Source organism: Tiliqua scincoides, chromosome 4 (assembly GCF_035046505.1).
Source record: "Tiliqua scincoides isolate rTilSci1 chromosome 4, rTilSci1.hap2, whole genome shotgun sequence".
Lineage (NCBI taxonomy): Eukaryota > Metazoa > Chordata > Lepidosauria > Squamata > Scincidae > Tiliqua > Tiliqua scincoides.
Window position 1 is genome coordinate 40,200,949 of NC_089824.1, and position 12,011 is coordinate 40,212,959.

Genomic DNA, 12,011 nt, shown 5'->3' on the forward strand with positions numbered 1-12,011 from the left:
GCCCAGATTGGCTCCAATGGTGAGTGGGAGGGTCTGGTTACACAGTGTGTTGTGGAAACTGAAAAACTTACCACACCCCCCCCCTGTAGCTACACTACTAACTGTAAGCAAAAAGTTTGGTTTTCGTTTTGCAGCACTTAAGAGAGCTTCTTCTCTCATAGCAACCACAGAATGAAGGCATCCTCTTTCCCCCTGTTTGGCTAATAAATAATAATAATAGTAATAATACTGGTATTTATATACCGCCTTTCTGGTCATAGGATTACTCCTCTGACTTTATTCAAGGTGGTTCACACAGGCAGGCTATCTCTAAACCCCCGAGGGGATTTTTACAATAACAAAGGATCTACCTTTCAAGAACCGAACAACACTCAGGTGGTTCTTTCACTGTCTGGTATCAATTCTGGCCCCCAGTTGCCTTCCATGCTGGCTGACAATCAGCTCTCTCACTTGAAGGGCAGCCAAGACACTTCTTCGATCACACCAAAGAGCAGGATCACACCAAGCTGAGCAGGAATAACTCAGCTCAGCTTGTCAGCTGCTTCAAGGTCTCGCCATTCATGGAGCTGCCGGTGAATGGCTTACCTTGTCCTCTTGGCTTACCTTGTCCTCTTACGGCTGGCAGCTCCCCCAACCCTTGCTTGTGCTAGCCCTTCAGACATGCACAAGTCCCCTAGAGGGCTGGGAGGCCCAACACACTGAAAGGCCACTGTGACCAAACTAATGGAACCTGGAGAACTGGTTTTTATGCACGTGACACGGAAAATGGATCAGACTAACAGGGATTTAGCAAAGGAAAAAAAAGTGATGATGAGTCTGAGTTAGTGGGTGGTCACTGTGTTCTGGGGTACAAATAAATAGATCAATGTTTTCATACGTATTGGCAAGACTTTTCACTCTGTGCAAAGCACTGCACGTATGGAAGCACTAGATAATATATTATAATATCACTCCTGGACAGTATGTCTAGTCCTTGGGCTAATGAAATGGCACCTATGCTCATGATTTGCTACTGTTCTGAGGTTTCTGTGTTGTCACTGCTTACACTCCCCTCCCCCCAGTCTCTAATGCAGATCTAGGCACAGCTGGTGCTCTTGCTTGCTGGGCAACATACTTTTATATGAGACAAAGGACACCTGTTTAAAAAAAAAAACAACTTGCAACGATTCATTGGGCTATAGTTTGAGAACCTGCCAAACTAAACAATATGCTGCTTTTTGTGGCACTAGTACATTCTACCATCCTAAAGCACTAAAGAATCCTAAAGCACTAAAGCATCCTAAATTCACTCCCGAATTGGCCTTTTCAGCCACACTAGACGATGTTCGAAAACCACCTTTCAGAGCGCGATACCATAGTCTCTCGAGACTGAAGGTTGCCAACACAAAAGCACTGAAAGGACAAAGACATTTTCTCCATTGTTTCCAAAAGCATTTTCTCTCATTTTATCCACAGAATCATACCCATTATCTGGGCAGCCTCCAAGTGACGCTCAGGGCACATTGGTGCTGTGAAAGTAAACACTGCTGGGGAGGTGAGCACAACAGAAAGGCCATGTGGCTGGAGGAAAAAAAACAACAGTACATGTTGATCAGAGAACTTATTCTGCTGGAACATCAGCAGGAGAATGCATGAGAAGAGGACACGAGCATGATATGTAATGATAAGTCATTGGACCAACAGATGTATTAAGTTCTTACCACTAGTGAATGATCCACGTGATAATCCTTTGCTTTATACTTCTTCACCAAGCCAGAAATAGGATAAGACATACCATGGCTAGAGAGGGAAAAATCTTAATATTAAAATGTAGGTGAATTTTGTATGGCTCAACAAATGCAAAACAATCCAGTGTTTTGTAGCATCTTCAAGACTAACCAATTCATTTCAGCATAAGGTACAGTCCACTTCATTGGATGCACAGAGTTCTGTAGTTCATGTAAGTGCGTTTTGAAATGCAGTAAATGCTTTAGTCTTATATTGTTACAAGATTATCTGTTTTTACTGCAACAGACTAAGGCAAGGCCCAATCCTATCCAACTTTCCAGAACTGTGTTGCAGCTGCATCAGCACTGAAAAGTTGGATAGGACTGGGCCCAAATGTGGTTACTCCTCTGGAAACTAAATCCAATAAGCACCTAGAACATGCAAAAGTTGACACTATTATAATCAATAACAAAAGGGGCAGGCAGGTGCAACGTGATCTGTGAATGTCTTTTTGGCTTCTCTTCCCTTCCCTCAGGCACTTGTGTGCTTCTTTTAAAAAGCTGATCTGCAGGCATAATGTATGATGCTGGAAATGAACCTACCGCCCTGAAATTTTAAAGCAGCGGTGTCAAGCCCAAGGAAGTGACATCATTAAGCAAATGATAATCAGAAATCAACACTTTGTTCTCACTTAGGAACTCATTAGCTGCAAATAACAGAACAGAAAATATGCAACCTTTGACCATATTTTCAAGATATGGGAGAGCCCAGCTATCATGCAGGCCACCCTTTCAGCAGCACTGCTTTTGCCGAGGTGTCACTTCGTAGGTGATGGTACTGCTGGGAAGGCCGTATCCAGCCTGTGGGCCTTACAATTGACACCACTGTTTTAAAATGCTGAAGCCCAATTTCAAGCAATCTAATTTGTTATTGGACGTGATGCATATGAATAGTTGCTATTCATAACTATTCCTTTTTCAGGATCCTGCATTTGCATTTTATATTTGTATAGAATAAGAGCAGAGCTATGGCACAGCAGTGTTGATTTGTATCAACTTACCAAAGGTGTACACCGGCATTTCCAAAGCCAATGCCAGCGAATGCACTTGCTAGATGCATGTTGGCCCGAGCTTCTCGATCCTCTGGGTTCTTGATGGCTCTGTGAATAATGCAAGCATTTTACTCAAAGCAAGTGTGTTTGTGTTGGGAAAAAAGGCAAATCGTGCCATAACTTATGGTACAAGTTTATTATGGCATCAGCTTTGGTAAACAACAAATTGTTTTGTCAGAAGCATGGAGAAAGGAAGAAGTGAGGTACTCTGATCAATGGGCCATGAATTACATACTGCACAGACTTGTGACTGTGGCCACCTCAATGAAAATGTTGATGCTGCAGTCCTATCCACACTTACGTGAGAGGAAGCCCATTGACTACAGTGAGACTTACTTCTGAGTAGACATGCATAGGATTGGGCTCTGACTCTGTGAAGAAGGCAAATTCTATGCTAGGGGTCATCAGGCAAGGGACTGAAAATAAAACTGCTAATATTATAAGACCCTTATGCAAATCTATGGTACATTCACATCTGGAATATTGTGTACAGTTTTTATCACTGTATCTCAAAAAGGATATAGAAAAGGTGCAGAAAAGGGTAACCAAAATGATCAGAGAGCTGGAGCAGTGGCGCCCAAAGTTGCAGCCACTATGTTCAGAAAATGTAGACCCCACCTTTCTGTTCTGTTCCTGAGTGGCAGCTATCCTGGGTGGTTCTGGGCAGTCGCATCTGTTGCCCGGCATCCCAGAATGCTGCATGACAGGATGTCTGGGCAGATGCGACTGCCCGGAGTGTCCCGCTGCCCAGATATACACAGGAGAGCAGAACAAAAAGTGCTGCTCACCGAGTGGATGAATCCACCCAAAATCAGATCCAGCCCCCAGGCCTGGGTTCATGCAGCCCTGAGCTGATGTAAAAGCCATATTGGTGGGGTTTTTTAGCTTTGAAAAACAGTGACTAAGGGGAGACACGACTAACAGTCAAATTCTATTGTGCTAAACCACTGGTGGATGGAATGTTCCGCCAGCATAGACTGTGTTATGACAATCGTAAAAGCCTCTTCTTCGATTGACGCCACCATTTAAAATTCACTATTATACAGAGGAAAGCTGCCTTTCAGAAATTCACTGGCTTGTATTCTAAGTACTCCTTGCTCCAGAGTAGGAACTGGATGTGTAGCCCTACCGGTCACAGCAGATGGCAATACACAGTGTAATGACATCCAGTACATGTGCCCAGATTGTCCCAAGTTAATAATTTTGTGTCCTGAAAGGTTTATGTTGCCCAACGCTCTCTTTTTTAATAATATATAAATCTCAGTAATGCAGTAATTTAAGTTGCTCAGCTAATCTTTCTGTGCTTCTTATGAAAGTTACAGCAGGCAGCAAAACACTGCTAGATGCATCATAATTCTCACTGCCGATATCTTCTCCTTTAAGAAAATCTACTGCACATTATAAGGTTAAAAATAACAACACCCTAATACAGCAAGGCCCTTTAATTCAAAATTAAACTTTAGTTTTTTGTTTTTTTTTAACTATTTGCAAAGTGTTAGGGAGCTGTTTTTATAGACGGGATGGAAGACCATTAGAAAAATGCTACCTCTTTAAATACTTAGCGACAATCCGCAGCGCATGGATGGCCCAAACATCACTGATAGGGTTGCTTCCTTGATAAGCTGGTCGATTCACTGGGTTTGAAGGACAGGGACTGCGCTTATTGTAGGGAAGAGCTGTATAGGATTCAAGTGCATGGCTGGTAGAAGAACAAACACAACATTGAAGAGCTTGAATTCATGTAGTTTGCCTTACACTGATTTCTAAAATGTATATCTCTGAAACAGAAGGGGTGAGTGACTGATGCGGATTGATGCAATTGCTAAATTCCAAAACAGAAATGCTGTACTCCATGCTCAGGCAATTATTTTCAGTCCCCACAACATTATGAACTGGGTGCACTGGGTTATGTCTTCTATATTAAGTTGTCCAAGTTAAATATAAGCTTCTGCTCAATTGATGCCTGCATCATCAGCAACATGGGCAGAGTTTTCTCCAGTGAGGTGCACTCTGTCAGCAGCAAGTAGTCACATCAGGGAAAAGAACCCAGAAAAGCATACCTATATTGCACATTTATTTTTAATTTGCTCACTCTGTAACACACTTTTTCCCAAAGAATCATAAGAATGGTAGATTGGCAAGGCTGCTAAGAAAGCTCTGTTAGAAGTCCCTATCCCCTTCAGAATCCCATAGAAAGGGGGAAATCAATAAAAGATTGTGAAGTGTGCGAGTACCCAGGGGGAAAGAAGAATAAGGAAATAGGAGGTAAACAAACTAGAAGTAGACCTGCTAAAAACTGGTATATTAAGGGCCTGATCCTATGCTTAGCCAGCACCAGTTGGCCACTGTGCTGCCCTAGCAACTGCTGTCACAAAAGTGCCATAAGAAATAAGGCATTTCTGCACTGGTGGTAAGCCCACTGGGTCAGCAATAAGGCCCAGTACCAGTTGAGAGCAGCTGGCAGAGTGGCTTTTCCGGGTGGGGGGTGGGTGGGGGGAAGGCAGGGAGAGAGCAGAACTGGGCAGGGAGAGGGTGGGCTGGAAGGAGGATTGGGCCCGGGAGGGACGGAGAAGGTGGCAGACTCTGTCGCCATATCCTATGTCCCCTCATGAGCCTGGAGGCCCTACATGGCCTCCTTGGCTCTGCACCAGCAAAGTAGTTGATGCAGCTCCAATGAAACCCATTGGCCCACCAGAGCTTTACCTGCAATAAGGGAACAAACATTTCCTTACCCTGAGGAGACTCTGACAGTTGCCCCAGGCCCACAGGATACAGTGGCGGCCATTTTGGCACGGCTGCTCCTCTGGGTGCCAGGGAAGCATAGGACTGGGTTACCCACCAGATTGTCATTCTTTCTCTAAAGTATGCAATTTTAAAAGTTTACTAACATACATACCAACATACACAATCAACTAAAAGGAGTCTACAATACTTACCAAAGTACATCAAAGCCAGTGTTAGCCACCACTCGCTCAGGCATGTGCAGGGTGTGCAAAGGGTCAATTATGCCCAAATAGGGCTTAATGGCTCTAGAAGCAATGCCTAAGCATGAAAATGATGAAAGTTTTTATTTAGGAAAAAGATTAATTGGAAAATTTTGCAACAATATCAACACTGCATATGAAACACCGATGGTAGAAACTACATCAAATAACTGAAAAATAAATGAGTAGCTAATTATTAAGAGGAAAGTATGCATCAATGGCTGCAATCCTATATGCACATACCTGAGAGTAATTTCCACTAAGTACAGTGGGCCTTACTTCTGAGTAAACATGCATAGAATTGCACCATATTTTTCACATTTATATATTGCTATTCTTCCAAGGATCTCAGAGCAATATACGCAGCTCCCCCCCTTCTGTTAGCCTCACAACAAACCTGTGAAGACAATTAGATTGAAAGATGGTGACTGACAAGGTGACCTAGTCAGCTTCATGGCTGAGCATTTGAACCCAGGTCTTTCTGGTCCAGCATTTTACGTACTATATCACATTAGCTCTGATTAACTCTGAAATTCTGACAAAGAATCTGTTAAAGGATTGACAGCACTACCAATCTGAACACAACTATTTGTTCTGTACAGTAGTTCATGTGGATGATGTAGTATCTTACACTGTTTTGATGACAGGGTGCATTCAGTTTCTTTGTGTAGATAATATCCTGTCATGAAGTAACAGTGAATGAGAGAATCTTAGAAAAGCCTTAAAAAAATTATTTAACAAAATACATATATTGGTCCTGTCCAGTGGTCTGAATTCTGCACTGAACAGCTTTTCATCTGTTCAAATAAAATACACACTGTATTAATCAGTACACACGGTATCATACCTGAAAAAATATGTTTTGCTTATGAAGGTAAGAGAAACTTTTTTTTGGTTTCTCTTGAAATTCATTAGACAAGTTCACCTGAAGAGGAATCTCCAAATCCACTTCAAGTTTTCTTTAGTCAGACCAAGAAATTTGGGACACTCTTCTAGGAAACATCACTGTTTGTATTAACAATGTTTTGGCTTTTCTCAAAACTCCTCAGATGAAATACCTAAGAAGGAACCTCCAAATTAACTTGGAATTTCACATAATGTGAAATTCCTGTGGTAACTTGCCAGGTTTTGAAGAACTCTGGGTGACCAAATACAGTGGACGACAGAATGCCTATACTTTAAACCACTGTAGAAGATGGAATTTTAGCAAGTGCAGCTCAACCTGGAAGGATTTAAAAAGCTGCACCTGCCAAAATTCCTTCTTCTATACAGTGGTTAAAGGTACATGCACTCTGTCCTCCATTTGATCTGCTCACCCTGCTGATGGTGTATTAACAAACTATGGTTTGATAAAGTGGCTTGTTAACTAACTTGTTTGTATAAACCACAGCACCCTAAGTTTGGATATAAAGCAAAACCAGTTCCTATGAAACTGCACACAAAGAGAGAGGAGAGTGTGTGAGCCTGAACATTATGCTGCCACATTTTGAAGACAGCAAACTGCTGTGGTTCAGCAGTTCTCAAACTCTCAGGGAATTTGAGAACTGAGATAAGCTGCTTCGGGAGAGGGGGAAGGCAGCAATGTAATTCCCCAGGATTGCACTCCTGCCAGAGATGGGGGGGTGGGAGTTTCCACTTACCTACAGCCAACAGCTGCCTTTTTGGAAGGGTCTAGGGAGCCTGGCACCCCTCTGCAGGGCACCCCAAGTGTATTGAAAAAGTGAAAAAAACACCCACTTCCTCTTTTTGTTGAGAAACTGGAAAAGGGCATGTTTTTTTTTTTTAAAAAAACCTTTTCAAGACATTTGGAAGCTTGGGGAGCCCTGGAGAGCTTGGGGAACCCCAGGAGGCTGCTGCTGGCTTTAGGTTAGTGGAAACCCTCCCTTGTCCATGGCAGCAGTGCAATCCTGGTGATAGCATTGCTGCCTTCCCCCCTTCCCTGCCCCTTAAGGGGCCAGAGATAAGGCTTCTCAGGTTGGTGGGTTGTGACCCACTAGTCTGAGAACCCCTGTGATGTCATTGTGATTCATTGTGATGTCTGAACCCAATTATAGGTCACACACAGTTTTCTACGTATAACAAGCTGTTTTATCTTGATTTAGGCATTTGTATTTCTGTATTTGTATATCATTGTTATAAATATAAAACACTGGAGAATCTTACCTAGAAGGAACATAAGATATCTATCACTGAGTACAGTAAGGTGGAGAAAACAATAAGCCACAGTATTAGAAAAAAGCTTAGAACAGAACTGAGGACAAATATAAAATCTAAGTGACAGCTGCATGTGCAAAATTCTTACCAGTTTTTACTTTTAGTTCTTTGTAATCAAAGATTGCAACCCCAGTTGTCTCACTTCCAGTTCCAGCTGTGGTAGGAACTTTGGGAAAGAATGAATTAAATTTGTTACTTAATATTATGTATAAACCTAAAAGTAGGTATGCATGATGATTTGGGCTTAACAGGGTCTCCAGAGAGACCATCAGGCCTGATGGCAATTTATGTGATTTTTTTTTCCTGCATCACCCACTCAGAGCATCTTGTTTAAGGTTCCTAGGTAGTCTCTGATCTGGGCAACTTACAGGGCTACACTTCCTAATGCTATGAGAATATTCAGAGAAAATTGACACAAATGCTGTCATTTCATAATTGCAAGCATGCATGCACACATGGATGGTATAAAACTTTGAAATGTTTTAGTTCCTAAATTGCATCAAATATATAATGAGATTTTTTGAACAGGCTCCTTGCCATTTTTAAATATATGAAATGTATATAACACTGATTTCTATACAATATATTTTTTCCTTTTTTTGTTGCTTATGTTGTTTTAATGTGTTTTTTTCTTTCTCAGAGAAAGGCGGGGGGGAAGAGGAAAACAAAACACATATATACACAAACATGGATTTTCTTACCTGCAATCAGTGGTTTGAGGGTGACTCTAACAGGCTTTCCTTTCCCAATGGGAGCATTGACATAATCTAAGAAGTCAGACTCTGGACTAGAGGCGTAGAGATTAGCAGTTTTACATGTGTCAATTACAGAACCTCCACCTACAGCAACATAGGAATCAAACTCCCCCTTTTTAGCAAACTCGATGGCATCCATGAAACTTGGAGGAAAAAAGACATTTGGATTAAGAAAGCTTTATCCTACTATTCCATGACTTATAGAATATCATCATATGTTTAAAAGTTAGAAGGAAAAAAAAGATTAAAAAAATATAACAACAAGCCAGCAATTCAGACATTTCATTTTCACTAGAGGAGGGGGGTGTTTCTGTATCCTGATAGCTGTGAAAATATACATCTATAACCCAAAGACCCACATGCTGATGGAGGCCCCAGTGAGAGAACAAAACGCACACATTATCAGGGCTCTTCCCCTTCTCTTGGTTGAAAACAAGTCAGTCATACCCCACTTGCAAACTAGTTCTGCTTAACTCTAAAGACTCCCCTCTCCCATGTGTAAATGGGGTTTTTTTGTTCTCATGGCTTTCCTGAACACCCTCTAATAATGAGGCATTGGGAACCTATGGTTCAGAAAATGCAAAATCAAATCAAAATGCAAACTGAGGGAACATTAGCACTTTCCTCAGTATCCCAAGGGCAATAGAAGCTTATTTCAGGTCAGTTAAAGAAACAGCATTGATCTTACGAAAGAATAGGTACTGGCAAGGAATTATGGTACACATAATTAGCTCAAATTTAGTGTACTTTGGAGACTCCCTCATGTCACACCATGATATCTTAGGGTTGACAAGAGCCCTTCTGCTTATACAACTACCCATGCACACAGACCATGTCCTGCAGCTGTTGTTGGCAACCTTCAGTCTCGAAAGACTATGGTATCGCGCTCTGAATGGTGGTTCTGGAACAGCGTCTAGTGTGGCTGAAAAGGCCGTCTAGTGTGGCTGAAAGGTCCTGCAGCTATTCTGTAGTAAATCATGCAGTTCATAACTATTCTGCAGTTATCATAGTGTGACAGGAGGGAGTCTCCAAAGTACACTAAATTTGAGCTATTTAGGACTTTTTACATGAATTGTGCAAGAATGTCTTATTTTTGGTAGGCTATCGTCTTAAAATTGTGGTGCAATGAAAACATCATGAGCTCACCAGAAGCACAGATGCAAAGTGATAATGTAAATGGGAAGGATACACAAATGTATAAAATGAGGAATACCTCTGGTCTGTTGGCTCCACCCTGACATTGTCATAAATTTGGAAGTTTACTCCATTTGTTGTCAGAGAATCCAATACTGCTTTCACTGGAGGGAGCTGACAAAGGTTCTTATCTGTCATCAAACAGACATTTTTAACACCCAAGTTCTTCAGATCCTGCAGTGAATAAAATTAAAGAAAACTTTAAATCAATCCAAAGGGGGGAAAATCATGACTGGCTTATCTCATGCTTTAAAAATATGAACAACTGCAAACATTACTGAACCTACTTCTTGATTAAAGGTCTCTCCCCTCCTTTTTCTCTCATTTCCCCATACTTGCAATTATCTCTTTAAATCTGACCTGCCAGCCCACTAGTGATGTCACAGAGGTAAATGGCTGAGCATTTGGGAGTAGGACATGGCTAAAGGCTTACAAGAAAAGACATGGGCCTCAAACTCACAATCTCAGAAGCTAAGCAGGGTCAGGCCTGGTCAGTACTTGGATTGGAGACCGCCAGGGAATACCGGGTGCTGTAGGCTTATACCATAGTCTTTCGAGACTGAAGGTTGCCACCCAACCAGAGCTACACATACCATGCTCTGACCAAACCAGCCATGGGAAGGCCACCCAAGTCCTAAGGAACAAGTCTGCTAAGAGCCAGATAATGTATAATAATGCAACAAAAAGTGGAAATAATTTTGACAGCAACTGTTACCCTGCACATGCCTGATCTCGTCTGATCTTGGAAGCTAAGCAGGGTCAGGCCTGGTTAGTACTTGGATGGGAGACCGCCTGTGAATACCAGGTGCTGTAGGCTTATACCATAGTCTTTCAAGACTGAAGGTTGCCAACTGCCATGGCTAAAGATCTTAACATTTGGTTTTTAAGTTCTCTGAGCAATTTAGGGCTGAAATTCAAACTGAAACCAACATGAAAGGATGTTCTGTTCAAATGCTAGTGTATAGAATGAAAAAAAATCTCTTTGGTGTTTCTTTGCTAGAAGAGATCATATTTCTTCTTTTACAGAGTTTAGACACAATAAACCAAATCATTTTAAAACTGCATAATTTAGTTAAACATGATATGGATTTTAAATGGTATGGCGCAAATGTGGGAGCTGTGAGATGAGTATTAAATTTTCACAGCAACCACAATCCACACTGAAAGAGAAAAGCAGTATTTGTAGTTATAAAAAATAGTGGCTCTGATCAAACTGTAGATGTATTATATGCATACAGTTTTTTGATTCACATTACAGAGTGGAAAGCAGACACTCCCCACAGCACTAATGAGCTTTTAGGGAGAGTGGAAACACAATGAAAAGGATACCTGGACTTAATCAGCTCTCCTTTCTTCTCTACAGCAGATGGGCACCACAAGGTTTCTCATGGTGCTGGTCCCTTTAGGCAGGACTGAGAACAAGTGCCCAAGTCTCCAGCACCTGCCTGTCTAGCAGCTCATCAGTAACTTGTTGGGTTTCAATCAGAAATCCCAATAGCACTAATCTGCTATACTGGAGGAGGCCAGGATACTGAAACTACACTTCAGCAGCAGCTGTACCCATTGCACAAGCTGGCTGCCTGCTGCAGGTGTTCCCCGTCCCCACCCTTACTACAGCTGGTTTTGGCACATTCAGTGAGCTTGATCTACATGCAGAAACTTGAATCCATGTGAGGATGGATTTCAGTCATCACAATGGGAAGAATCTGTTCAGCTCTGACAGCATAACAATTCATTTAATGTATCTACACAATGATAATCTATCACAGAGAACATGAATATTTGCTCTAAAATATCTGTCTGGAACAGGACCCATGGGGGGGTTCAGGGGGTAAACTGTACCTCTGTCTAGGGTCAAAAGGGGGGCCCAGGACCTCAAGGAGGGCTCCCTAAAATTTCCTGGGATCTTTCCAGTCTCATAAGAGGGGGGTGCAGGGGGGACATTTTACCTGGACTTGGGTCAAAAAGGGGGCCTGTGAGCCAAAAGAGGGGAGCTGGAAATTTCCTGGGGTCTCAGAAAATGTTTGCATATATTGTGTGAAGACT

At 42.0% G+C, this 12,011-nt stretch overlaps 1 protein-coding gene and 1 pseudogene across 5 annotated transcripts in view; one reads left to right on the plus strand and one right to left on the minus strand.

Moving 5' to 3' along the window:
• ADHFE1 (alcohol dehydrogenase iron containing 1) overlaps positions 1-12,011 on the minus strand; it is a 29,260-nt gene that overhangs the window by 4,835 nt on the left and 12,414 nt on the right. For 3 of the 5 annotated variants that reach the window (XM_066624108.1, XM_066624107.1, XM_066624109.1), the window contains 8 exons: positions 9,985-10,139; positions 8,718-8,914; positions 8,105-8,182; positions 5,755-5,860; positions 4,365-4,517; positions 2,768-2,866; positions 1,701-1,779; positions 1,464-1,560 (listed from right to left, as the gene is read on the minus strand). In XM_066624108.1, coding sequence (XP_066480205.1) covers positions 1,464-1,560; positions 1,701-1,779; positions 2,768-2,866; positions 4,365-4,517; positions 5,755-5,860; positions 8,105-8,182; positions 8,718-8,914; positions 9,985-10,139 — 964 coding nt within the window. The remainder of the gene's footprint in view (positions 1-1,463; positions 1,561-1,700; positions 1,780-2,767; positions 2,867-4,364; positions 4,518-5,754; positions 5,861-8,104; positions 8,183-8,717; positions 8,915-9,984; positions 10,140-12,011) is intronic. The other 2 variants (XM_066624110.1, XM_066624111.1) reach the window with 1 other exon arrangement.
• LOC136650766 (5S ribosomal RNA) lies at positions 10,663-10,782 on the plus strand (annotated as a pseudogene).